Source organism: Suncus etruscus, chromosome 15 (genome assembly GCF_024139225.1).
Source record: "Suncus etruscus isolate mSunEtr1 chromosome 15, mSunEtr1.pri.cur, whole genome shotgun sequence".
Lineage (NCBI taxonomy): Eukaryota > Metazoa > Chordata > Mammalia > Eulipotyphla > Soricidae > Suncus > Suncus etruscus.
This window is the reverse complement of record NC_064862.1, coordinates 58,103,694-58,130,569: the sequence shown is the minus strand read 5'-3', so window position 1 is coordinate 58,130,569 and position 26,876 is coordinate 58,103,694. Positions and strand designations below refer to the sequence as shown.

At 39.4% G+C, this 26,876-nt stretch overlaps 1 protein-coding gene across 2 annotated transcripts in view; it reads right to left on the bottom strand.

Annotated features, from left to right (window-relative positions):
* Positions 1-26,876, bottom strand: part of RBBP6 (RB binding protein 6, ubiquitin ligase) — a 44,169-nt gene continuing 17,293 nt past the window's right edge. The window contains exons 4-18 of one of the 2 annotated variants that reach the window (XM_049789076.1): positions 24,139-24,183; positions 21,751-21,839; positions 21,546-21,642; positions 21,055-21,194; positions 17,489-17,661; positions 13,400-13,503; positions 12,762-13,093; positions 11,120-11,216; positions 10,781-10,859; positions 10,621-10,675; positions 9,033-9,101; positions 6,518-6,880; positions 6,132-6,233; positions 3,533-5,290; positions 1-2,040 (exon numbers count right to left, since the gene is read on the bottom strand). In XM_049789076.1, coding sequence (XP_049645033.1) covers positions 411-2,040; positions 3,533-5,290; positions 6,132-6,233; positions 6,518-6,880; positions 9,033-9,101; positions 10,621-10,675; positions 10,781-10,859; positions 11,120-11,216; positions 12,762-13,093; positions 13,400-13,503; positions 17,489-17,661; positions 21,055-21,194; positions 21,546-21,642; positions 21,751-21,839; positions 24,139-24,183 — 5,133 coding nt within the window. In that variant the 3' untranslated portion in view covers positions 1-410. The remainder of the gene's footprint in view (positions 2,041-3,532; positions 5,291-6,131; positions 6,234-6,517; positions 6,881-9,032; positions 9,102-10,620; positions 10,676-10,780; positions 10,860-11,119; positions 11,217-12,761; positions 13,094-13,399; positions 13,504-17,488; positions 17,662-21,054; positions 21,195-21,545; positions 21,643-21,750; positions 21,840-24,138; positions 24,184-26,876) is intronic. The other variant, XM_049789077.1, reaches the window with a different exon arrangement.

Genomic DNA, 26,876 nt, shown 5'->3' with positions numbered 1-26,876 from the left:
TGAAAAGTTTACTGAAAACTTTTATTATAATCAAAAAGTGACATAACAGGGTTGTAATGAATTCAGCAAATCATTCTGCTGATATTTTAGAACTGATATCAGCGTTTGCCAGGCAATTAAAAAAATTCAAATGTGAAAATTTCACAGTAAACTCCACCCCAACTAATTAATGGTGGTTAAAAATAATAGGCCTTAGCAAAACCTCTCATGTTACATGGTCACAACTCACAATTCTGTACAAAAGTTCGTGTTATAAAGCTCTGATGTAAAAATCAAATCAAGCAGCAATATTTTAAGTGCAGCACAGGGTCTTTCATATCATTATTTACAAAGCTTGAAATCTCTTTACATTATAACAAAATTTAATACAGATGACTTAGTAATTAAGTCAATTTTAAAAATCTGTCCTTTTAGACAGGGACAGATTTCACTTTTTGGTCATCCTTCTCCTTCTCCTTTTCTTTATCTTTGTTCTTCTTTGACTTCTTTTTCTTGTGTTTGTGTTTTTGGCCTTTTTCCAATTCGACTTCAGTGCCTGCGTGTTTCTTATGCTTCTTATGTTTTTTATGTTTCTTGTGCTTTTTCTTTTCCTTCTTCTTCTTTTTCTTCTTGCTGTCCTGACTCTCTGCAGAGCTGGCACTGCTGCTGTGGCTGCGGGTCTGGCTTCCTGATGGGCTTTGACTCCTGCTTGGACTAACACTGGGACTGCTCTGACTCTGGCTCCGAGGGATGCCCACCTGACCAACTGCTGCTGCTGCTACTGTTGCTGTTGCTGCTGCTGCTACTACAGCTGCTGCTGCTGCTGGGTCAGCAATGGTCTCTTTAGCTTTCTCCATTGATTTCTCTTTCAGTTCCTTAAGGTTTTTCCCTGAAGCTTCTTCCTCTTTGACAGATACGTTGCTTTCACTGTCACTTTCATTATAGTCTGGCTCAAAGGCAGCCTCATCAGTTTCTCTAGTTAAGTCAGAAGAAAGTCTGGAGGAGTGACTTAACTGGGGTTTAGGCTTCACTGCATTCTTGTCAACTGGACCAGCACTAACTGGTTCCTTTTCAATCTGAGGGTCCGATGGGTTAAGTATATAAAGTAATTTATTGCCACTTGCCTCCTTACTGTTCCTGGATTCCAATGTATGCTTCTCACGATCCTTACTGGTATTTTTATCGACAGATTTTGTCTCTTCACCAGTGTGTTTAGTATCGTAAGCGGCTTTGTTATGATCATGAGTTTTTTTGTCTCTTGAGGGACTCGTACTTTTTTTAGACTCCCCGGTTCCTTTCTTAGGTAAATCTCTCTCTTCCCTTGGCTTACTTTTTTGTCCAGATACAGAATCTTTGCTTCGGGAAGGTGAGTCTTTTCTTCTGGCTAATTCATTCCTTTCATCTCTACGTTTGGAACTACTTGAATAATCCCTACTGTCATAGTCTGTTTTTTTGTCTCTACCAGGAGTAAAGTCTTTATTTGAGGACCCTCGAAGGGAATCATGTTTATCTGAAGTTCTAGTCTCTTTGGATGATTGAGACAGGATTTTCGAATTTCCCTGTTCACTCAGACGGTCTGTATTATTATCTTTCTCTGGCTGAGCACTGTTCTTCCTCTTCTCAGGGTTTTCCTTTTCCAACACTGAATGATCGCGATCTTTGGTTTTTCCTTTTTCACTAGGTGCAGAGGTTTTTGAACTTTTGACTTCATGTTGTACCAGCTCATGAGTGACTTCCTTGGTGAGTTTCTGAGTTTTTTCTGATGGTTCACTTTCTTTTTCAGAATACTTAACTATATTGGATGACTTAGTGCTAACATTTTTAATAATACTGGAAGGTTTTCCTACACTTGAGATAGGCTGTGTAGACTTAATATCTTCTTCTTCGGATTCAAAATCATCTTTATCCCATTTGGACTGAGGAACTTGAATCATAATAATAACATCTTCAGCAGGAGCTGTATTATCATTATTATATTCTTCCATAGTTTTAATAACAGTTCTCTTTGTATCTGTTTTTTCTTCAGATTTCCGTACAGGACTGCCTCCAGTTGAACTCGTACTAGAAGAATTAAAATAATTTTTAATGAATTAAGCACACCAACCAATATAAATTTAAACACGATTGGCCCATTAGCTTTCAAAAGTGAATTATTCTACTCTAACATATACATATACATGTACACATGTGTATATTATATGTACACATATGTAAAAATTCAAGTTTAATTGTATAAATACAAAATGTTATCAACTTTGTTTTAACTACACCTGGCAGTGTTCAGTTTAGGGAATATGGGGCACCAAGGAGCAAACCTGCATTGGGTGTGTGCAATGTCATGAGTCCTACTCATGTACAATCACTTCAGCCCCACCATTTAAGTCTTTTGTTTTTGTTTTTGTCTTTTTTGGATCACACCCGGCGGTGCTCAGGTATTACTACTAGCTGTCTGCTCAGAAATAGCTCCTGGCAGGCACGGGGGACCATATGGACATCGGGATTCGAACCAATCACCTTTGGTCATGGATTGGCTGCTTGCAAGCCAAACGCTGCTGTGCTATCTCTCCGGGCCCACCATTTAAGTCTTTTAACAATAGCTCCTCTTAAAGAGAAGTCAGTCTAACCTCCCTACTTTTTCTTAGCAGCCCTAGGAATGAAATCCAGGGCAAGACAAATGAAATCCAGGCACTCTGTAACTCACTCCAGCCCTTATTATTTTAGTCAGGCACTCTAGAACTGAGCCACCTCCTACCCTTATTGGTATTAGTTTTCAGTTTCTGGGCCATGACTGATGGTACTCAGATTTTTTTTTTTTTTTTTGAGGGAGGCAGCATACCTTCTAGCAGTACTCAGGGCTTTCTCCTGGCTCAATGCTCAGGAATCAACCACTCTGATGCTGTTCTGTACTTTGGGGATTCTGTGATGCCAGTAATTAGAATTGTGATGAGCTGCATGCAAGGTATGTGCTTTATTGCAATCTCTCCAGTCCCCCTTTTCCCTTTTTGGGCCATGCCCAGTGGTACTTAGGTACTATTTCCTGCTCAGATGATGATATGGCAGGAATCAAAACTGGTGGTAGCTCACATGCCTTTGAGCTACCTTTCTAGCATTTATTACTAGTCTTTTTGCTTTTTCTTTTTTTTGGGGTCACACCTGGCGCCGCTCAGGGCCCACTCCTGGCTCTACGCTCAGAAATCGCTCCTGGAAGGCTCAGGGGACCATATGGAATGCCAGGATTAGAACCACTATCCTTCTGCATGCAAGGCAAACACTCTGCCTCCATGCTATCTCTCCGGCCCCTATTACTAGTTTTAATTAGCAGATTCCACCTCAACAAAATGAAAAATCATGAATATTTTTATCCTCTTTTGGGCTATACCTGGCAGTACTCAAGGATCACTCCTGGCAGGCTCAAGGGACTGTATGTTGTACAGGAGACTCAAGTCTCATCTGCCTGCTGCCTGCAAAGGAAACTCCCTGCCTGCTGTATTACATGGCTCTGGCCCCAAGCATGGATAAGATTAAGGTAATCTTTCTGACCCATCCATGATACCTGGTATAATCCACGAGAGTAGAGCTGGATCCTTCACTTCCAGTTACTTTCCGTCTAACCTTTCCTTTGACTTTTTCTTGTTTAACTTTGCTAGAGGTTGACTCCACTTTTTCAGAGGGTTCTTTTGTATTAGACACATTTTCGGCGCTTCCAATCTTTTTGCCAGTTTCTCTGTTAAGTTTGATTTTTTTGGCCGGAGCAGTTGAGGACATTTTATCTTTTTCAGGAGTTCTATCCATCTTTTCAACATCAGGTTCCATCTTGCGCTTTGGGGATGGCTTAGTCATTTCAGTTGATTCCAGTTTAGAGATCTTCATTGATGATGACTCAAAATCCTTATCTACACTCTTTTCTTCTGTTTTTCTTTTTCTCTTTTCTCCCTTGCTATCTAGTGGCTTACTTTTCTCACTGGGCTTTTTGGTCTTTTCTTCCTTACTACTACTTAACTTTTCCAATTTGGTATCTTTGGAATATTCCTTTTTCACTTTTTCCTCTTTCACTGGTTTTGTCTCTTGATGTTCTTTTGTCGACTTCGAGTGAGCTTTTCTGGGAGTACCAAGTATCTTTTCATCTTTTTGAGATGAGGAGGACGATTTAGGATTATCAGTCTTTGGAACCTCCTCTTTGACTTTTTTCAGCGGAGGTTCAGACCGAGGAGATTTTTCACGCTCGCCATCAAGTTTTTCTTGAGATCCTTTTGCTGGTTTTACAACGTTTTCCTTTTTTGATACAGCAGATGAATCTGTTTTGCGTTTGGTCTTGTCACTTTTTGCTTTTGGCCTATCTTTCTCTCTCTTGTCCTTTTCAGACACTGACTTGAAAGTGACGGACTCAGCATCCATTGGCTCATCTCGAACAGGCGTGGCATCATCTCTACTGGGGAGCACAAACATAGAGTCCGTTTTATTCTCCTCCCCACTCGCATGTTCTCTTGGTTTCCTAGAGCTTTCAAGTAACTCTGGATTTAGAAAGCTTTCACTCTCTTCCCCCTTTCTTCTTTTTCGGTGTTTCTTATGTTTGTTTCCTTTACCATCACCTGGAATGCTTTCGCTTTCCTTCTCCTTTGACTTTGTATTGTCCTTCTGATTATGACTGTCTCTTGTAGAAAGCTTTTCTGGATAGCTGCCACCAATGTTTCGACTTCTATGACTTTGTCCACCAGAATAATCTTCTCGGCGGCCTCTTGTAAAGGGAGAATTCCTGATACTTAGTGGTAAAAATCTTTCTGGAGAAAAGTTCTCTCTATTGGCTGACGGTCTTGGCTGTGCTCCTGCGGCGTACCCTTTATAATATTTTTCATACCATTCTCTGTATTTCCTCTCCCACTCTCGGTAACGCTCTTTTTCAAATGGGTCTCTAAAGTCAACACTTCTCCCATAATAAGCTTTTATGTCATAAGGTGGCGGAACTTCTCTGTATCTATTAAAATATTCACGTTCTGTTTCGCCCTGAGGCACATTACGTTTATTGGGAGACTGTCCCCTAAATGCCTGAGGAGATCTTGATCTTGAGTGGTAACGTCTATAGGGGGGTGACCTTGACCTAGATCGATGATATCCATGAGATCTGGAGCGTGAACGATAATTCCGACTTTTGCCTCGGCCTCTTCTAGGGTACGGTGGCGATCGTGAATAGGAACGAGAGTGTGAACGGCTAAATGACCGAGAATAGGAACGTGAACGAGTTGAGCCAGATCTTGATTTTGAATAAGTGTATGAACTTCTTGAGTAGGAAGAACCACTATAAGGACTTTTAGACCTAAAAGCAAAAAACAAAACAATAGATGATAGTTGAGAAATATATACAATATAAAATACAGATTCTTAAATTCTAGCACATTCTCCTCACTGCTCCATCTACTTTAATAATCAAGTTTCATCAGAGATGACTTAAGAGGTACAATGACCTCTACTGGGATGGAATAAAGTACACAAAGATCAGAGCAATCACTTGCTACAAAATAAAAGTGAAACTTTATCAGAGTGAAGTGCATTAATGTACTGTGAGTTATATGAGCTGACTTAACTTTAAACATATGCCAATTAAAACTTAACTTTTACTTCCTATCTGAATATTGAAATTATTTGGTCCTACCATTGTAAAAGGTCTAGCTTTCAAAAGAACCACATTTCAAGTATAAGCTTAAAAAAAATAAGTCTTTAAAACTTCCAGGGATTTTAAAAATTCTTAAAAAAAAAAAATCAATGAAGCAATTTATATTCTATTACTACTTCATTATTACACAGGTTAATGTTCCAGCAAAAAGCTGTAGCCTTAGTAAAAGGGGCTTCAGAAATGTTATTTGGCTATTTTCCTATTTCTTTCCTTCTATAAACATTTCCCAATTATTTCATACTATAAGTAACTTCAAGGGACAAGGGCAATTTAATTCCCATAAACTGCTAGTTCTATACAATAGAATTTACATTGAGACACTTTTCAATAAACAGGTATTGGGAAATAAGCTACATCTCCATTTCTATAAACCTAGACCGAATCAGAAAAATTCCAAAGTGCAGTATTATTATATCCATAGCTAATCCCTGGATATTCAAAGTCCCATTTGCAATTCTGTTGTGAAGGCTTGCAAAACACTAACCTGGAAAATGAGCGCCTACGCTCCTTTTGAATCTTTTTGTATTCCATCAATTCCTTAGCAAAATCATTTGTAAACTCATCTAGCTTGGACTTTTTCTTTTCCCTAGTAAAATAAAGTTAAAGAGTGAAAGTTAACAAAAACCATTTAAGAAAACTAACAAGACAAATGTAATTAGATCATGAATGAAATGAATGAAATTGCCATTAGTTTTCTACTTTAAAACTATAAATAACTAAGTCCCTGAGGTAGTTGCTTATGACTGGTTTAATTTTTAGGTGACTTTTCTTGTACTAACTGAAAACATTGGCAAATGTTTCCAAATATAGCCTATTTAATGTTACATCAGAAAATGAAAGTGTATACTAATTTCAAATTAAAATACTTACTCTTCTTTCAGTCGTCGTTGCTCTCTATAAAATTCTTCCCTGGACAAAGGTGGTGCTTGTGTTGTTGGGATGGTATTTGAATGCGCTGTTTGCACTCCTGATGATACCCAAGGAGTTGATAAGTTGGTGGGAGCTGGAGGGAACCCTGGTGGAGGGACACTATACCCAGCAGGTGGTGGCTGGCCAGGAGGAAACTGAGGAGAAAACTGTGGTGGAGGAACACCTGGAGGAAGAGGAAGTGTATGGGGAGGAGGTGGATACAAAGGAGGTGGTGGGACAGGTACAAAAACTGGAGTTGCTGGGAGTGATGGGCCTTGAGTTCTTTGTGATCTTTCGCTGTGATGTCGTCCACGATTTATGCTCCTGGAGAAATAAATTCCAAGGTATTATTCTGTTAAACTATAATCACCTTAGCTGGTCTTTTCTACCCATATTTTCAAACTTATAAGCAATGAACTAAAACTATTCAAATAGACATAAAAACTCAGAATGTGTTTTTTTTCTCCCCTAGTGCTGAGGATTAAACCTGGGTCATATGCTCCAGCCCTTTGAACCATCCTCCCTGCCCACCAAAACTTTTAAGACCAGTTAGGGACTGAGATGAAAGAAGTCTGAAGCACCTCTTCTATATGAAGATGATATATTTAAAAATTCTCTTCTATGAGGGCCAGAAGAACCAGCCTATGATATGAAGCTTACCAAAAAGAATGGTAAGTGCAGTTAGATAAATAACTACACTAACAACTACCATGACAATGGTAATATAATGCCTGCCTTGAAGACAGGCAAGGGATGGGGGAGGCAAATGGGGAACATTGGTGGTAGGAAAGTTGCACTGCTGAAGGGGGGATTGGCATTTTATGGCTGAAACCCCATTATGAACAAGTTTGTAACCAGGGTGCTTAAGAAATTACTTTCGGGCCGGGAAGGTGGCGCTAGAGGTAAGGTGTCTGCCTTACAAGCGCTAGCCAAGGAATGGACCGCGGTTCGATCCCCCGGCGTCCCATATGGTCCCCCCAAGCCAGGGGCGATTTCTGAGCACATAGCCAGGAGTAACCCCTGAGCGTCAAACGGGTGTGGCCCAAAAACCAAAAAAAAAAAATTACTTTCATCAAAAAAAAAAAAAAGATAAAAATAAAAAATTTCTGGGCTCGGAGAGATAGCACAGCAGCGTTTGCCTTGCAAGCAGCCGATCCAGGACCTAAGGTGGTTGGTTCGAATCCCGGTATCCCATATGGTACCCCATGCCTGCCAGGAGCTATTTCTGAGCAGACAGCCAGGAGTAACCCCTGAGCACCGCCGGGTGTGGCCCAAAAACCAAAAAAAAAAAAAATTTCTTCTGTGAAATTTAGACTTTTTATTCTCTCAACAATTACTAGCAATTAGGTAGCAGAAAAACAAAAACAAAAACAAAAAAACAATTACTAGTAAACTTCCTCATTTATATATTTTTGAGGTGGAGGGTTGAGACACACCTGGCATTGCTGTTTTAGTGCTCAGGGATCATATGTGGTGCTGGGGATAGAAGCCAGGTTAGGGTACTCAAGGCAACTAACATATCTCTATGGCCCAGCAATTCACTTTTTTGGTTTTAGCTGTTTTGAGCTACACTCTGTGGAGTTCAGGACTTATTTCTGGCTCTCTATTCAGGAATCAACACTGGCAGGGAACAGGAGACCATATGTGGTGCTGGGGATCAAATCTAGGTCAGTTGTGCATAAAACAAGTGTCCAACCCACTGTACTATCAATTAGATTTTTTTTGAGGAACGGTAGAAAATTTCTGCATCAAGTACTATTATTAGACTGGTGATTAAAATCCAATGAGATTCTAGACAAAGGCTTATGATTTACTCTTTGAATTAGCATTGCTTGCATCTGGCCAGGCCAACACAGTGTAACTAACCATCATCGTTGCCACTTCTTTTGGGAAAAATAAAGTAGAAGGCTATTGACATAACTGAGTTCATTACATGGGTGCTACCTGTTGATCTTTCATCTTTAAGTCAGACACATTAAACAGTGTTGGAGAATTAATGACTTTTTACCATCAGTATTATGTACTCAGAATAAAGTAGTCTTTGGAAAGGCTTTAAATGAAAAGATGCATTCATAAAGACCATCATTTAAAGCACTACATGAAACTAATTCTAGGACTTTTCCCTCTGCCTTCCCTTTAGTTTTTGAGCCACACTTGACTGTCCTCAGGGTTTACTCCTGGTTCAGCACTCAGGGATTACCCTGATTCAGGCTTGAGGGACCATATGGGATTGCTGGGAATCAAACTTGGGTTACTGCTTGCAAAGCAAGTGCCCCAGCTGACATACTAGCTGATTTACTTTCATTCCAGTTTGTATACTCTAGAACTTTTAAGGGCAACAACTGAGATTGAAAGCAGGATTAAAAAAAAAAAAAAAAAGATTCCTTTACCCAATCACTGGTATGCTGTAATTTCTTTGTATTATGCTTCCTAGTATCATCAAATTAAGTGTTTTACAAGATTTTAGCAATCCTACCTGTAGCAGCTTCTCTCTCCTCTTCTGATTTGCTGTGGTGGAGAAACCAGATAGCCAAGCTTGTTGGAACTGTACGGGGGGAGGGGGAAGAATGCTTGAGTATAATTCATGACCATTTATTAAATCACTGATTTTTAGTGTAAAATAAACCAATAATAATAAACTTCCTTCTATCAAAATATTTTCTACCCTTTGGCTTATTTTTGTATCTTGATTTTTAAATTAGTTCTAGATAGGAGATATGAAAACATTATTACACTAATTTAAAACTTTTTTTTTGGGGGGGAGCCCACACCTGGTGACACTCAGGGTTTACTCCTGTCTATGCACTGAGAAATCGCTCCTGGCTTGGGGACCATATGGGACACTGGGGGATCGAACCTCAGTCTATCCTATTAATACGTGCAAGGCAAACGCCCTACTGCTTGCACCACCACTCCTACCCCATAAAACTTAAATTTTGTTTGTTTTGGGGCCATACACGACAGCGCTCAGGGGTTACCTCTTGGCTATCTGCTCAGAAATAGCTCCTGGTAGGCATGAGGGACCAAATGAGACGCCAGGATTCGAACCAACCATTTTAGGTCCTGGGTCGACTGCTTGCAAGACAAATGCCACTGTGCTATCTCTCCAGCCCCAAAACTTAATTTTTGAGGTGAGAACAACAGTATGGTGAGTGTGGAATTTTACCTCTCACAGCTAGGAATAAGCCCTGAACACTGCTGAGTGTGGCCTCAAAACAAAAACAAATGACTGATTGTTAATTTGGGGTGGGGGATTTGGGCCATACATGGCAGTGCTCAGGACTTAATTTCTGGCTCTGTGCCCAGAGATGACTCTTAGTAGTGCTCTGATATTTCTGTGGCTTTGTATTTAACATCTTCTCTAAGAGGACTCGAAGACTGCTTGCACAAATATGACTTTATACAGATTATAGGGACAGAATCTATTCTTTGCATTTCAGAGAAAAAATTCTACAGGCTTTAATATACGATAAAAATGGGTTAACACAAAGAACTGTTTATCAGACTTTAGTTTGTGTTAAAATAACATCTTCTGGGGAAGTTTGAGTCCCATCTAATGATGGTCAGGCAAGGGGTCCATGTGAGAATAAGAAATGAACGAGCTGGGCTCATAAATGCCAACTCTTGCACCATCTCTCTAACAAATGAACTTTCTATTTTGGTTTTGGGGCCACACCGAGGGTGCTCTGAGCTTATTCGTGATTCTCTGTTCAGGAATCAACTGTGGCAGGCTCAGGAGACCATATGGGATATAAGGGATTGAACTTAGTCAAGCACCCTTCCTTCTCACTGTATTATTGCTTTGGCCCCATGAATGACATCTTTATAGAGATGCTAAGAATGGAACACAGGCTGGACATCCTGTTTCACTTGAGCTATCTCTCAGGCCTACCAAATAACTATTCTTTAGTTGACCATATCTATTCAAGGTATGAAGGTATAATATTTTAGAAGATGATTCTTTTTCTTCAGATAATCTTTGATACCACGTTAATATGAAAAGACATTCAGGACCAAACTATGAGAGTGCAAGAGCAACTGCCAAAGATTAAACATATACTTACTGCTCCCAACCTGGCCGGCCACCACCTGGACGAGCTGTATTTATTCTTACTGGACCTTGAAAACAAAAAATAAACAAAAATATTAAATACATAAGAAATTGTATGGTAAGTAAAAATAATTTTCATGGAGAAAAGTTCAAAGCAAAGTGAGTTTCCTTACCAGTTGTGGGGATCAACTGTCCGTGTAGTAATGACTGTCCCAGCAAAGATGGGGCTCCAAGTACAGGCACCTGATAACCCTTTAGGGAAAACATGAGTAGTTAAAAGACTAAAAACCTACTGCAGAAAAGTCTTCAAATTAAAAAGCCAACAAAATGGGGCCAGAGAGATAGCATGGAGGTAAGGCATTTGCCTTGCATGAAGAAGGTTGGTGGTTCGAATCCCGGCATCCCATATGGTCCCCTGAGCCTGCCAGGAGTGACTTCTGAGCAGAGCCAGGAGTAACCCCTGAGTGCTGCCGGGTGTGACCCAAAAACCAAAAACAGCCAACAAAATTTACCTTCTCTTCCATGAGAGCAGTAATGGCAAGTGAAGAGGCTCCCTTTGAGTGCTCTGATGCAAGGGCTGCTGCTGGTAGTAATTTGCTATCAGAATCCCTAAAAAATACAATATACAGCATGTACCAGAAACAAGAAATTAAGAACAAAAGCCACATTATTAAGTTTATCCTAGAATATGTGTTTTGGGGAAAGAGAATAAACTTTAGGAGAGTTCTTCCCATAGAGGTCAAAGTGCAAAAAGCAACAACATTAAGTTCTGTCTGACAGAACATGATTTGGTGGAGCAACCAAAATATTTGGGAAACAAGGGGCTGGAGCAATAGCATGGAGGTAGGGCATTTGCCTTGCATGCAGGAGGATGGTGGTTTGAATCCCAGCATCCCATATGGTCCCCCAAGCCTGCCAGGAGTGATTTCTGAGCATAGAGCTAGGAGTAACCCCTGAGTGCTGCTGGGTGTGACCCCAAAACAAAAACAAACAAAAAAGGAAAACAAGTCTTAAACGTGGGACACAAATAATATCCAAGTTGTCCAATGTAGTCTCGAAGCTTCATTTTTTTACTCACTACAAGGCTCTTATGGCAAATAAGATCAATGGAAATTTAGAAATTAAAGAAAACAGGGGCCAGAGATATAATACTGTGGGTAGAAAACTTGCCTTGTATGTGGCTGACATGAGTTTGAGCACCACCAGGAGTGATCGCTAAGCACAAAGTCAATTAAGCCCTGAGCACCATAGGTATGGGCAGCACCATCTTAAAGTAAAAGCGCCACCAGCCACCCTGTATGTATGCATACTGCTCTGTATACAGAACAGTTCCCTAATAAATTTTTAGTTATTTTATTTTTGGGCTATTCCTGACAGTGGAACTCATATAGAATGTTGGGGATTAAACTCAGGCCAGCCACAAGCAAGGCAAGCATTCATATACTGTCCAATCTCTCTGACCTTTGATAACTTTTTTTTTGGGGGGGAGAGGGGAAAGAGAGAGGGGAAAAAGAGAGAGAGAATATTAAACACGTAATAAAAAACTTTTGGGGGGGACGTCAGAGAGATAGTAAATCTCTGCACGTAGTTCAATCTCTGTCAATGCATATGGTGGTCTGATCAGTACTACCAGGTATAATTTTTGGGTGCAGCCAAAATCAAAATAAAATTTCGGGTCCTCCTAAGGTAAGACTTGATTGACTAGACTAGCTGATTCAATGTTAGTAGGGTCTCATGATGTTATGCTGGGGGCAGCCAAGGTCAAAGCTTCCTAGAGTGTTCATATGATGTAGTGGTGGGGACTGAACTCAGGTCCTTTACAATTCAATGAAGACCTTGTGACCCATTCCTGTGGCTCTTCTTATCTGCCACCTAAATTGTTCTTGGTTCTGCTGAAATCTATTTTGTTTCTTTACAAATATCATAAGTTATGACCAGAAATAAGTTCCTGTGAGCTGCAGAGTCACTCTATGCTGAAATCAACATACCACTTAGCCAATGGAATCAACTTCATCTATCTGTTCCTCTCAAAAGACCAAGGCATTATAAGTCACATCTTACAGAACAGTGATCCACTGACATGACACAAATGGTTGATTACTAACATAAGTGCTCAAGTAATACATGCAACTACGGATTCTGATGGAGACTTACCGGAAAGGCCCGTCAGACTTTTCTGGGTGGACTGATATGGAGACTGTTGCAGTTATATCTGGCACAGGAGCTGGGGCGGAAGATGGATTTCCAGGTCCAGAAGGGACCAAGGCTGACTGACTGGACGTCAGTGCCAGAGAGGGAGCTGGGTGAGTCGATGACGATGTGACTGGAATCATAAGAGGATCCTGCTGTCTTGAAATAGGAGACCTCATCAAGGGCTGTAAGTTCCGCTGAATGAGTCTTGGAGGTGGGATTGGGGGTGGTGGTGGTGGTAACTGTTTTCGTAGCCTTTTTGTATATCCAGTTTCATTTTTGAAGTTATTAACAGCCTAGAGATGCCAAACATAAAAATACATAAACATGGGGCCAGAGAGATGGCACAGCAACGTTTGCCTTGCAAGCAGCCGACCCAACACCTAAGGTGGTTGGTTCGAATCCCGGGCGTCCCATATGGTACCCTGTGCCTGCCAGGAGCTATTTCTGAGCAGATAGCCAGGAGTAACCCCTGAGCGCTGCTGGGTATGGCCCAAAAACCACACACACACACACAAAAAAAAAAAAAACACAAAAAAATATAAGTTTACTCATGCAATTGACAAAAACTTCAAAATCAATGGAATACCAAGATAAACTACCTGTCTTAAAAATTTATTGGCAATTAAAGCATCAGGAGAGACATCGTTCTGATGACAGGTCGGACATGTATGTTCATCTGATTCCAGGAGTGCTGTTCTTATACCTGTAATTTAAATATTAACAAAAGCATAGTAAACATCTGTTTTATTGCCTTATATTTATTTACAATACTAATAGTAAAACATTACAATATTTTTTGTTTTTGTTGTTGTTTTAGGGCCACATCTGGCAATGCTCTGGGATTATTCCTGACTCTGCACTTAGAAATCACTCCTCACAAAGAGGAAACATCACTGTCCAAACAAGTGGAAGCAGAGATAAACAAATGGGACTACATTAAGCTAAGAAGCTTCTGCACCTCAAAGGAAATAGTGACTGGGATACAAAGGACACCCACAGAATGGAAGAAACTATTCACCCCATACCCATCAAACAAGGGGCTAATATCTAAGATAAACAGGAACTGACAGACTTAACAAGAAAAAAAAAATCTAACCCCATCAAAAAATGGGGAGAAGAAATGAACAGACACTTCCTCAAAGAAGAAATACAAATGGTCAAAAGGCACATGAAAAAATGCTCCACATCACTCATTATCAGGAGATGTAAATCAAAATAAAAATGAAGGCCCGAAGAGATAGCACAGCACAGCGATAGAGTTTTGCCTTGCAAGTGCTGACCCAGGACCAAAGGTGGTTCAAATTCCGGCATCCTATATGACACCCCCCCCCCCATGCCTTCCAGGTGCAATTTCTGAGCAGAGAGCCAGGAGTAACCCCTGAGCACAGCCGTGTGTGCCCCCCCCCAAAAAAACAAAACAAAAACACCCAAAAATGAGGTAACATTTCATGCCACAGAGACTGGCACACTGCTGGTGCGAGATGTGAAGAGAAAGAAACTCTCATTCACTATTGGTGGGGATGCCTTAGATTCTTCAAATAACTGGAAATTGTGGGGTCGGAGTGGTTAACACGAGCAGTAAGGTGTATGACTTGCCTGTGCTAGCCTAGGACGGACTGCATGGTCCCCCAAGCCAGGAGCAATTTCTTAGCGCATAGCCAGGAGTAACTCCTAAGTGTCACCAGGTGTGGCCAAAAGAAAAGCCAAACCAAAACGAAACAAAAACCAAAAAACTGAAAATTGAGCTCCGAGGAATATTCCCTAGGTATATTCCCTCCGAGGAATATACCCTAGGAACACAAAAACACAACATAAAAATGCCTTCTGCACATCTATAATCATTGCAGCTCTATTTACAATAGCCAGAATCTGGAAACAATCCTGACAAGAGATGAATGGCTAAAGAAACTGTGGCACATATATATATATATATACAATGGATACTATGCAGCCATCAGGAAAAATGAAGTCATGAAATTTTCCTATACATGGATGGACATGGAAATTAGTATGCTGAGTGAAATAAGTCAGAGAGAGAAGATAGCCATAATACAGTGGGTGGTATGCTGGCATATGGTTGCCTGGGGTTAGATTCCTGGCATCCCATATGGTATCCCAAGCCTATCAGGAGTGATTCCTGAGCATAGGGCCAGGGCTAAGGCCCTTATCATTACGGAGTGTGGTCTAAAACAACAAACTAAGTTGGGAGAAAAGTATTCTTTCAAAAGTATCAATTAGTAATTTTAGTAGCACCAGGAAAATAGAAACAAAATCCAGAGAGACAGCAAACTAGGCTAAGTCACATGCTTTGCTTTCCTGCAGGCAACCTGATCCCCAGTAATGACCCTTGCTGATACTACCAGGAGTGATTCCCAAGCACAGTCAGGAGCAATTCCTGAGCACTATCAGTTGTGATTCAAACCCTTCATACTCAGAAAACAACCAATTAAGAAGATGAACAGGGAGAGGCTCAAAGGATGGTGCAGCACATTCTGTTTATATGGACATGCCTGGCTTTGACTCTGCTCTGCAAGGTACCCTAAACAGCACCAGCATATTCTAAGCCTGAGTACACTAGGTGTAGATCCTTAAAAAAAAACAAATAAGGGGCCGGAGAGATAGCATGGAGGTAAGGCGTTTGCTTTTCATGCAGAAGGTCATCGGTTCGAATCGGCGTCCCATATGGTCCCCCGTGCCTGCCAGGAGCAATTTCTGAGCGTGGAGCCAGGAGTAACCCCTAAGCACTGCCGGGTGTGACCCAAAAACCACAAAAAAAAAAAAAAAACACAAAAAAAAACAAATAAGGCTAGACTCACTGATTATACTTCATTGTGATTTAAAAACAATGATCAGTAATAGGGGTCACAGAGATAATAATAGGGTGTTTGCCATGCATGTAACTGACCCAGGTTTGCTACCCAGCATTTCATATGGTCCTCCAATCCCATCAGGAGTGATTTTTTTTTTTGGGGGGGGCCCCACACCGGTGATACTTAGAGGTTACTCCTGGCTCTGCTCAGAAATTGCTCCTGGCTTGGGAGACCATATGAGACGCTGGGGGTTCAAACCTCGATCCGTCCTAGGTTAGTGCGTGCAAGCAAACACCCTACCAATCTGTGCCACCACTCCAGCCCCCAGGAGTGATTCTTGAGCCAGGAGTAACCCCCAAGCACCACTGGATATGCCCCTCAAACAAACACCCACAACAGTATTAAATGGTTTTTAAATACAAATAACTTTGAAACAAGTTTCTTGTCAAAAAGTGACTTGCACTACAGAGCCTCCCAAGAACCCGTGAAACAAGTTCCAAGTGTCACATTTAGCTGGGAGAACAGCTTGCCTGCACCCTACCTTCTTCTCCCAAAAATAGTTCCAGGGCTGGGGAAGCAATGGGCTAATAAGTAAGACACAATAATGTGGGGCCAGAGAGATGGAGGTAAGGCATTTGCCTTGTATGCAGAAGGACGGTGGTTCGAATCCCGGCATCCCATATGGTTGCCGAGCTTGCCATGAACGATTTTTTTTCCCTTGGGTTTTTGGGCCATACCCGGTGGTGCTCAGAAATAGCTCCTGGCAGGCACAGGGGACCATATGGGACACCAGGATTCGAACCAACCACCTTTGGTCCTGGATTGGCTGCTTGCAAGGCAAACGCCGCTGTGCTATCCTCTCTGGGCCCAAGTGACCCAAAAAACAAAAACCAAACACCACAAAAAAAAAAAAAAGATACACAAGTAATGTGCATGTGGGATAACTACCATTTCTACCTGACATTACAGGTTTCTAAGAACCTGTGGGCTACATATCAAGTCCAAAGTATTTAAGAAACAGAAGATCGGGGCCGGAGCAGTGGCACAAGCAGTAGGGTGTTTTGTCTTGCACATGCTAACCTAGGACGGACCATGGTTTGATCCCTTGGCATTCCATATGGCCCACCAAGCCAGGAGCGATTTCTGAGTAACCTTGATTTCAGAAGTAACCCTGAGCATCACTGGGTGTGATCAAAAAAGCAAAAAGGAAACAGCTTTTCAAAATTCTGTCCACTGGGCAGGGTAAGGTGTTTGCCTTGCACACAGCTAACTCAGCACACGCTTGGTCCCTGAGTACATGGCCATGGTACAGCCCAAAAATAAAGTAAAAAATGCTGTATATCATATAAAAAGTATAGCCACAGCTTTTTTGTTTATATAAAACTTTATTATAGTCACCCAGATGAAATTTTAGGAAATATTTCATTGAACAAAGCACTTGTCCTGCATCCTTTCAACCTGGATTCAAATCTCAGCCCTAGCACATAATCCCCAAAATACCAATGAAAATCACTTCAGAGCCAGTGACAGTACCTGAGAACTGCTGGGTGTGGCCCCCAAATGTCTCCCAAACAAAAAAAGAACAGATAGTTAACTTCGTGTACTGGAGTTCATGCTATGCATGAAGGAACTTTGAGCTCAATCCCCAGCACAGCTAACACTGTTGGGAAGTGACCTGAGATTCCCAGATATTTCACCAGGATTAGGCCCTAAGAGCCCCTCCAAATCAAAATAACTTAAGAAATAAAAAAGCAGTTAAGGATAGAGTTCTTGTTAATAAAATTCCACTAACCAGCTTATTATCAAATTAATATTTTGTATGAAAATATACATTACTAAGATTATTTCCAAAAAAATACAAGTATCAGTGCTTCTTACATTCATCACAATAACTGTTTCCACAGCAGGGAATGACAACGGCATCAGTCATAATATCTTTGCAGATGAGACATAATAGTTCATCTGGGATAGGATCATCTTCAGAAGAAGAAGAAGAAGGTTCTTCCGGTAAGAAAGGAGGCTTTTCTTTCTTCCCTATTGCATATGCTTCTCTGTAAAAGATGGAGCCCACAATTTAACAGTGCTATAGAGACCAAGTACTTCCATGAATGACACTAGGAACTTATTCAGTATAATGCCCTTCAAAAATTAAGAAAGCAGCACTAAAACCACCCCTCATCTAAATATGGACATTAAATAAAAACGGAAATGAGTACAGTATAAAGAAATAGGTGTTTTAAAAGTATCTAAAAGAACATGAGGATATTACCCCACAACTCTTATCTAAGAATAGAGGGCCAAAGGTAATGTAACAAACATTAAGTGCTACCAAATTTTTTTTGTTTTTGTTTTTTTTTTGTTTTTTCGAACCACACCCGTTTGATCAAGCTCAGGGGTTAGTCCTGGCTAAGCGCTCAGAAATTGCCCCTGGCTTGGGGAGACCATAAGGGACACCGTGGTCCTTCCTTGGGTAGCGCTTGCAAGGCAGACACCTTACCTCTAGCGCCACCTCACCGGCCCCACAAGTGCTACCAAAATTTTAAGTGGCAGAGAGGACTTGAACTTAGACATGACAATAATGTTACCAGTTTTTTATACCTATCATATTTCTTGAAAATAAAGAAAAAAATTCCCTTCTTTTCAATAGTACCTGACGCCTATAAGTATATTACAATGAATACAATAATATACAATAGCACAGAACTAAGGGGACAATTTATTAATACAGCATCAACAATAGCCATAAAGAAATTTAAATACCAATGACAAACTTAGTTAGTATTCTGAAATTAGACTTAAGAAATATTAATTACGGGCCGGGCGGTGGCGCTGGAGCTAAGGTGCCTGCCTTGCCTGCGCACGGACCGCGGTTCGATCCCCCGGCGTCCCATATGGTCCCCCAAGAAGCCAGGAGCAACTTCTGAGCGCATAGCCAGGAGTAACCCCTGAGCGTCACAGGGTGTGGCCCAAAAACAAAAAAAAAAAAAGAAATATTAATTACAAAAATGTTATTTTGGGTCCATTTTTGGGTTCAAAATAATTTTTTTCAGAAATTAGGATATTAAGTATATTAAATGAGTTAAACCAATATGCTATTCTCAGACTCATCACCACTGCTTCCAACACCCCCATCTTCACTGCAATTAGATACAAGAATTCCTAGAGAAATTCTTTCTTGCTCATTTAGGAACAGTGTGTTCATCTCAATGCTGACAATGAAAGAATCTCAGCTGTAGAGTCGGGTACCTTAGGTGTGTTATTTGTGTTGCAGCTGCTCCATAGACATCACCACGATTCCAGAAATAAGTATCAATTTGCTTATGCCCCATTGTTCCCAATTTGTGAAAGAGGAGTCTCCCACTGCCCAGAGAGAGAAAGAAGAGAAAAAAAAAAAAAAAAGGAGAACAGAGGATAGAAAAAGAAACAGAAGAAGAGTCTAAGTTGTTTTTAGTGGTGTTAGTGAAGAGAGTGAAAAATTTCATTTAAAATATTCGGACTCCCATTTTCCCCACTATTAGCTGTGTGTTGGCACAAATGGGCTTTTTATATTTCATTCATTCAAAAAACAACGAAGTTATCAGATTCACAGGTGATAGTTTGTATTTAAAAAATCTTTACTTCTATATTAAGATGAAGCTGCCTACTCTTATATTGTGTCTGTAAACACAATTTCAACCTAAGGTTGTTTGGAAGCATGTATGAAATGTCTGGAATATAAACAGTTTAACCATAGACTGTTCTGAGATGATTCACAAAAAAGCACAATGGTGACTGATATAGATGAGAAAGTGAGCATGGTTGGGAGTTCAAAATAATATTATTTCTTATCTGTGAACTAAAACTCAAATTTAATACTCAGAACCAAAATATTTTCAGCATAATTTATATCATAGTTACATCCTCTTTATCTTCATGTGATCCCATTTCAACAATATACAAGGAAACTGAGCAAAACATACATATATTTTGTTAAAAGCATTACTATCTATAAATTGATGCTTCTTAAATTATAAACAAAGGATTGCTTCCCTTCATACCTAATCTCCCACAAAATGTGTAAAAACTGCAAAATCAGATCACATAGTATTCAAGTTAAAAAGTGGAGGGACAGGTATCCAGATTAGTCAAGAAAAAAAAAAACTAAGAGACTAGAGACTCATGGTAAAGTTATAGAGAAATAATGCACGCGCGCGCACACACACACACACACACACACACCGATGTAATGTATTGAATGAGTGAGCTACAGTGAAGACACTTAAATGGAGAGTGAGACTAGATAAAATAGAAGTTAGCTGACTTATGCCAGTAGATTTTCATTCCTATTATTTAAGGAAAAAGTCCAGAAAACAGAGCCAAAGGTTAATAAGCCTTGATAATCACCAGGCGTGGAACAAATAAAAACTAAAACACTCAACCCCAAACTCCAGATAAAAAAAAAGGTGGGTAGGAGGGGGTAGTAGTTTACAGGGTCTAGCAATGGTCCTCAAACTACGGCCCGCGGGCCACATACTGTATTTATTCCTATTTTGTTTCTTCACTTCTAAATAAGATATATGCAGTGTGCATAGAAATTTGTCCATAATTTTTGTTTTTACTATAATCTGGCCCTCCAACAGTCTGAAGGACAGTGAACTGGCCCACTGTTTAAAAAGTTTGAGGACCCCTGGGACTCTAGAGATAGTACAAGCAAGTAAGGACAAGTAAAGACACTAGTTTTGCATCTGGGGAATGTATATGGTCCCGAGTATAGCCAGGAATGTTTCATGAGCACAGGAGAAAGTCATTAAGAACCACTGGGTGTAGCCTCAACTCACAATGGGTTAAAACAGGAGCTAGAACTCAGTTGGGCAGAGCGGGAGGTCCCATCCACAGTGCCTCCAAAAAAAAAAAAACAAACAAAAAGCAAGTGTACTCAAAACAAAACCCTGAAAAACATTAAAAATACACATAATAAGCATCTGGTGAACCTTATTGTATGCTTATAGGAGACTTAATGTTTTCTTATATACTTTTCAAAACACATAGTATACACAAAAGTTCTCAAGATAACCTCAGTATTTATTCTTGATAATTGATTTTGAAAATTTTTGTTTAGCCTCTTGTTTCTCAAAATAATTAAAACTGTCATTCACTTAAAAGAAATGTAAGCACAACTAACTGTAAGATTATGTAGGAGTATATATGTGAATGAGTAAGAAAGCAGGGTGACAGGGAAAGAAAAAATAATTAAAACCACAAGAGAACTGTCACTCACTAATAATGAAGACTCCCAAACCCTTTGCTTCAAAAGGAGCAGACTGCAGCCTCATTTTAACCCCTGAACCATGTGGTGGCAGCATAGCAGTCTTGGCATACAAAACTGAAGTATCTGAGTAGTCAAGTTACAAGCCACAAATTAGAATATTAAATAAAACACTATGATTCCTAACTTGACGACTTACGCATCTATAGTTGGTATTGCATATTTTCCAGTGTTGGTAAGCATTGCACCTTTCATGTTAGGGTCTTTCACTTCCATCATGAAACTTCTGGGAATTCCAGTGCTCTTTTTAATCCTAGGACCTGATTCAAAATTCTTATCCTATAGGAAGGAAAAGGAGAGAGGAGGAATAGAAAGAGTGGTTTTGATTCAGTTTGGCTAACAGGCAGTGATTATTGGTGCTTCTATTATTGACAGAGCTTTAAAATGTATGATGTCATTGAATTCTCATGTATCAAATCACTTTTGTTTCACAGGGAAGTCATAGGTTTGGAGAAATCAAGTACTTTGCTCAAGGCCTCTAGTAAACAGCAATGTGACTCCACACGCTGTACTCCGTTGCCACTTTTAATACACAACTTGTTTATTTAGTATACAAATATTTACTGAGAAAACTAAGTTATTAATTAAATACAAGGAAAATAAGGCACACCATTTCTACTTTAGACTTACCCCATTTGTTGGGCAATTCTTAATATAATGGCCAGGTTTACCACAACGAAAGCAAGTATAAGATGGAGGTGGGGGACCGAGAGACTTCTTCATATAGCTGAAATGGAAAAAAATTACATGTAGACTTGAACAATATGCTTTGGTTGGGAAAGGTAAAAAAACCCCAACCCAAAATACCTATGAGTAAAAATATTTATGAACTTACTTGATTGGGTCGTATTCATGGCCAGATTGAGACATCATTGCTTTAATTTTATCTTCTTCAGAAGCATTGGCTTCAGCCAGATTGGCAGTCTGTTTAACAGGTAATTATTTGACACACACATTAGAAACACATTTAAGACCACACAGCCAAACACAACACCACTCATCCTGTAAAGAGCAGTGTCTAATCTTGCATAAAAACTGCTATTTACATGTATACTGGAGAAGTGGCACTGGGAAGATGTCTGAGAGTTTGCAGGGCTGAAGAAAGTCCTGATAGGGCACTCAAACCTTAGACCCTGTGTATACTTTACCCTAGGACTTGAAATATAAAATTCTTTAAGTGTTAAAATGGAGATTATTAGGACATATTTCATATTTTTTTTAATGAGAGTGATACTGTTAAGACTTTTTTATTTACATCTTGGAGGTAAGGCAGAGAGCAGAACAATGATCAGATGAAGATCTTAGTAGAAGTGGCATTTTAGATAGTGTGTCAATTTCAAATTAAGTGAAAAACTCATAATTTTTGGGGCCGGGCGGTGGCGCAAGAGGTAAGGTGCCTGCCTTGCCTGCGCTAGCCTTGGACGGACCACAGTTCGATCCCCCGGCATCCCATATGGTCCCCCAAGCCAGGAGCAACTTCTGAGCACATAGCCAGGAGTAACCCCTGAGCGTTACCGGGTGTGGCCCAAAAACCAAAAAAAAAAAAAAAAAAAAAAGAAAAACTCATAATTTTGTAATTATTATTATTTGGGGGGGGTGTTATACCCGGCAGTGCTCAGGATCAGTCCTTGCAGTGCTCGGGAAACCATTTGTAGTGTTGGGATTGAACAAGGGTTGGCCATGTACAAGTACCTTAACTTCTGTCCTCCCTCTACCCCCCAAATTGGCAATTTTAAATTTAACTCTCCAAAATTTTATAAAGTAAAAAGTCTTTAAAGTCCATATACTAGTCTTAGTATAAGCAGGGTCTAAGGGAGCAAATCCTAATAAATATTCAAGCATCTAGCACTCATACCAGCCATTCATTGCATTTTATCTTTACATTCATCCACAAAACAAGCAACCAGTTTTAACATTTTATTGTAATTTTATATACAAAGAGTGCTTAACATTAACAGAGCTTAGAACAACAGCAAGTTACAGAATACTGGATTACAGATATTGAACAACTAATTTGTTTGAACCCAAACATTTACAGTTAAAAATAAAAGCACCCAACCCCCAAAACTGCCCAACTACTTGCTCCCCACCCCGGGAGAACAATGGTAGGAAAGATCAAAGCTGGATTATGGTCCTTTTAATACACACCAGAATAGGAAGAGTGAACTATAAAATGTCAACTCTCTGCTAAACCACTCTGCATTAGGAAACTGAAGATAGTTTTAGCCATTGTTAGCTAGAATCATCAGTTTTAATAACTAGTTTTCCTGAAACAGAAACTTAAAATGCTGCATTTGTTGTTAGGACATTGGGGAGGAGGGGAAAGATACACTCAGAGGAAAAGTAACCACTTATGACAAAGCAAAGGACTAGTTATGAAAGCACTAATGGAAAACCCACCTATTCATTAACCTTTGTTGCTACTTTTAGTTTTTGATATATTTTTTGGAAAACATTCTCTTTTGGCTCTCAAAAATCTGCCTATACTGCAATATTTGCCTCTATTTTTGAAGGCATAATGTGCAAGCTAAATAGATCACTTCAAAAATAATCCATCACTAATGCTTTCCCAAACAAAAGGTACATATTGTTGAAAAGAAATGCAAGCAAACTTATCGCAAAACAAGGCATATACAGTGAATTCAAGAGGTAACCATTTGCCCCTCTGCCAAACAAACATATCGGTATATTCTTGCAAACAATTTTATACAATTACACAATTCATGTAGTCTGTGTTCAAACAAAATTGGTTTAAAACTTTTTCTAATGAAGACAGACTACAAATCTATAGCATAAACAACTATATATCACATTTGAAATGTCAATCCCCATGGGATCAAATTAATATTTTCAAGAAATAAATAACCAAGCAATCGTCCATGTAAAGGAAAGCTTCTATTTTGGCTGCTTAAAAAAAAACTGTCCACATAATTTACAGCCAAAACCAGGGAATTTCTCCAGAACTTTGTTTCCAATGCATAATTAAAATATAAGAGGAAAAAACTGAGTAAATGTAGCTTCATGTGTTTCTTCTGTCTTGAAGTGTTGAACAATACTCCAACTTTATGGTGAGGCTGACAAAATACTCCCCTATTTTCTCAAAACAGCAACTACTCTTTACAAGATAGCAATAATATGTACAATGTTTTTGCAAAGTATCTCCTCCCCCAGATTTTAAAAGTACAGTTAAAAATGATTTATATGTTCAAAAATATATATATACCTTTGTTAGCTGGGCCAGAGAAATAGACGCAGAAGAGTCATCAATCTGTTCACAAAAAATTAAACACACATTCAAGTTCCACACTGAAAACATCTAAAAGTGATCATTTAGCTCCTATTGCCAATTAGTGTTCAAATATTGGGTATTTTTTATGTTTTCTGTTTTAAATTTGAAAGTGTAGCTCACTTTATCCTTCCTAAAATTATTTCAACACAAAGGTAAGTAGTCGAGAGGGACTTAACTACAAAAAGTGGGATAAAAGGTCTATCAGCAGGTAGGAAATTTTGGAAAGGTGACTTAAATTTTAATAAGAGTCCAATATCTATACATGTATCTATTCAATAATGGCCTCTAAATCTGAAAATGCTCGACAATTAAGAAAATGAGAAATCCTTTCTTGGAGTGTCATTTAGGGCCGGAACAACTAGCTCAGTGGTAGCGTGTTTGCCTTACAAGCGATCGATCTAGGATGGACCTTGGTTCGATTCCCCGGCATCCCATATGGTCCCCTGAGCCAGGAGTAATTTCTGAGCGCATAGCCAGGAGTAACCCCTGAGCATCACAGGGTGTAGCCCACAAAGAAAAAAAAGGTGCCAGTATAAAACATTGTAAAAACAAGCCACTGACTGGAGAGATAAATGGGTAGTGCGCGCTTGCCTTTATGCATCAACCTGAGTTTGATCCCTCGCTCCCATATAGTACCAATGAACACCCCCTAGGAGTGATTCCTGAGTGCAAATAGGAGTACGCCCAGATCACTCCTGGGTTTGACCTAAACAAACCAAGCAACAAACAAAACCCAAAAAATGCAGGCAGCTCTTTTTAACAGTTCCCACATAACTGCTGCCTTCTATGTTGAGCACCAACAGCTCAGTCTGAATGTTTATTCTCTCATAAAAAGAATAGTAACAATAGCTTCTTGCCCCCACTCCATCAGCTTTATCAGAATAGCAAAGTTAAGCCAAAAAAGGAGGGAAAGGAAACAAAACGTACCTTAGGGGAATGAAAAAATAAGGCAGTAAATATTGTTCTTCAGTATTTGGAGAAATTTGTCAGGGTAAGAATGTGACCTCTATGAAGAGGGGCTCAGGAATGTTTTTTAGGCTCATTCTCCATCCTGGAGACTGGCCTACATCCCATCCTGAGATGTATACTCTAGGTAGGTTTTTCTCCCTCACATACCCAAAGTCACATTTACCTCAAGTAAAATGTCTTTAAATAAAACTATTTTTACTTCACTAAAAATATATATACACATATTTAAGTGTGATGTTTAAAAGAACTCTTATTTGATTCACTCATTTTAATCAGGTTTGTTATGTAAGATACTATATTTCCCTACAGAGAAATGAAATGAAAACATCAGTGACTTCCTATGTGAAAGTGGGTCAACACTTCTATTTTTCATACTTAATATTGGTCAAACTCTGTCTAAAATGGAGAATGAATGTAACAAGATGTTTAGATTAAAGGGAAAAATAAAACAACCAAGAGATGAGTCTCTGTTCAGTATTCTAGAGAACTAAGATCATGAAAAATAAAAGCATGATTTATAGCTCTGACAAGAAAAGCAACCAATCAATTTCATATGAAGCTTTAGCCCACTAGAGCAGGAATTCAACCATAAAAAAATCTTGCAACTATCAGAGTTTTTAAGTAAGTTTGATGGTAGTACCAGGTACAACTGGTTATTTAAAAGATTCTTGACAGCATTGAAGGGACTCTTGAGCTTTTACTATCTACCCCTCATTCAGTTCCTAATCATCCCCCAAAGGGTCTCAATCTTGCCCAGTTTTGAAGTATTCTTTTTGTTTGTTTTTTGGGTCACACCCAGCAAGTGCCCAGGGGTTGTTATTCCTGGCTCTGCATTCAGGAATCGCTCCTGGCAGGCTCATAGGACCATAGGAGGCAGGGGTTCGAACCAGGGTTGGCTGCTGTGCTATCAATTCAGTCCTCAAGTACACTGTCTTAAAGAATTAACATGGGGTAAATAGAAAAAAAAAAAAATAAAAATAGACCCACAAACATCCTATTTCACACAGAATAAATTATAATCAATTCTATTTTATGAGGGGCTAGATTTTATATCAAATGAGATCATTTTTGAAAAAAAAAAAAAAAAAAAGACTAGCAAACTGCTGTCAACCTTCACCTAAAGGGTTCTAACCAGTGACATTTTAATTACGATCTATTGCCATTTAAAATCTGATTATAAAGGCAATGGATTCTATTTTCTAATTGCTACAACTGAAACACCGAGTTCTTTTTAAACCTTCCTATTCGTAACATTTAAGATTGAACAGTTTTTTTGGTTCCATGTCTAGCTTCCTTGTCCTTTCTTATACTTTTGAATCACAGCCCTTGGGGTTTGGGAGCTCTTCCTGGATTCTTGCTGAATTCAGAGTCCTCTCCTGGAGGTTCTCAGGAAATCCTGTGATGCAAGAATGATCCCAGGCCTCTACGCATGCGAAGCATCACTTCAACCCTTTGAGTTGTGTCCCTAGTCTCGTGTCTTTTCTCTTTAGTTTTCTAGAAGGTTTTATTAGTACAGTTATATTTTAGTTGACTGGGAGATTTCAGTTAGGCAATGGCAGCTAAGTCATTTTTCTCCACCAAGTAATTTATTATGGCTCCTAAATATTTAATGATCACTAAGTTGTCATTTTTACCACAAATTTTAAAAAGGCAATCATTTTTTCTATACTTAGTATATGAAATAAGTGAAAAATGCAAATTAA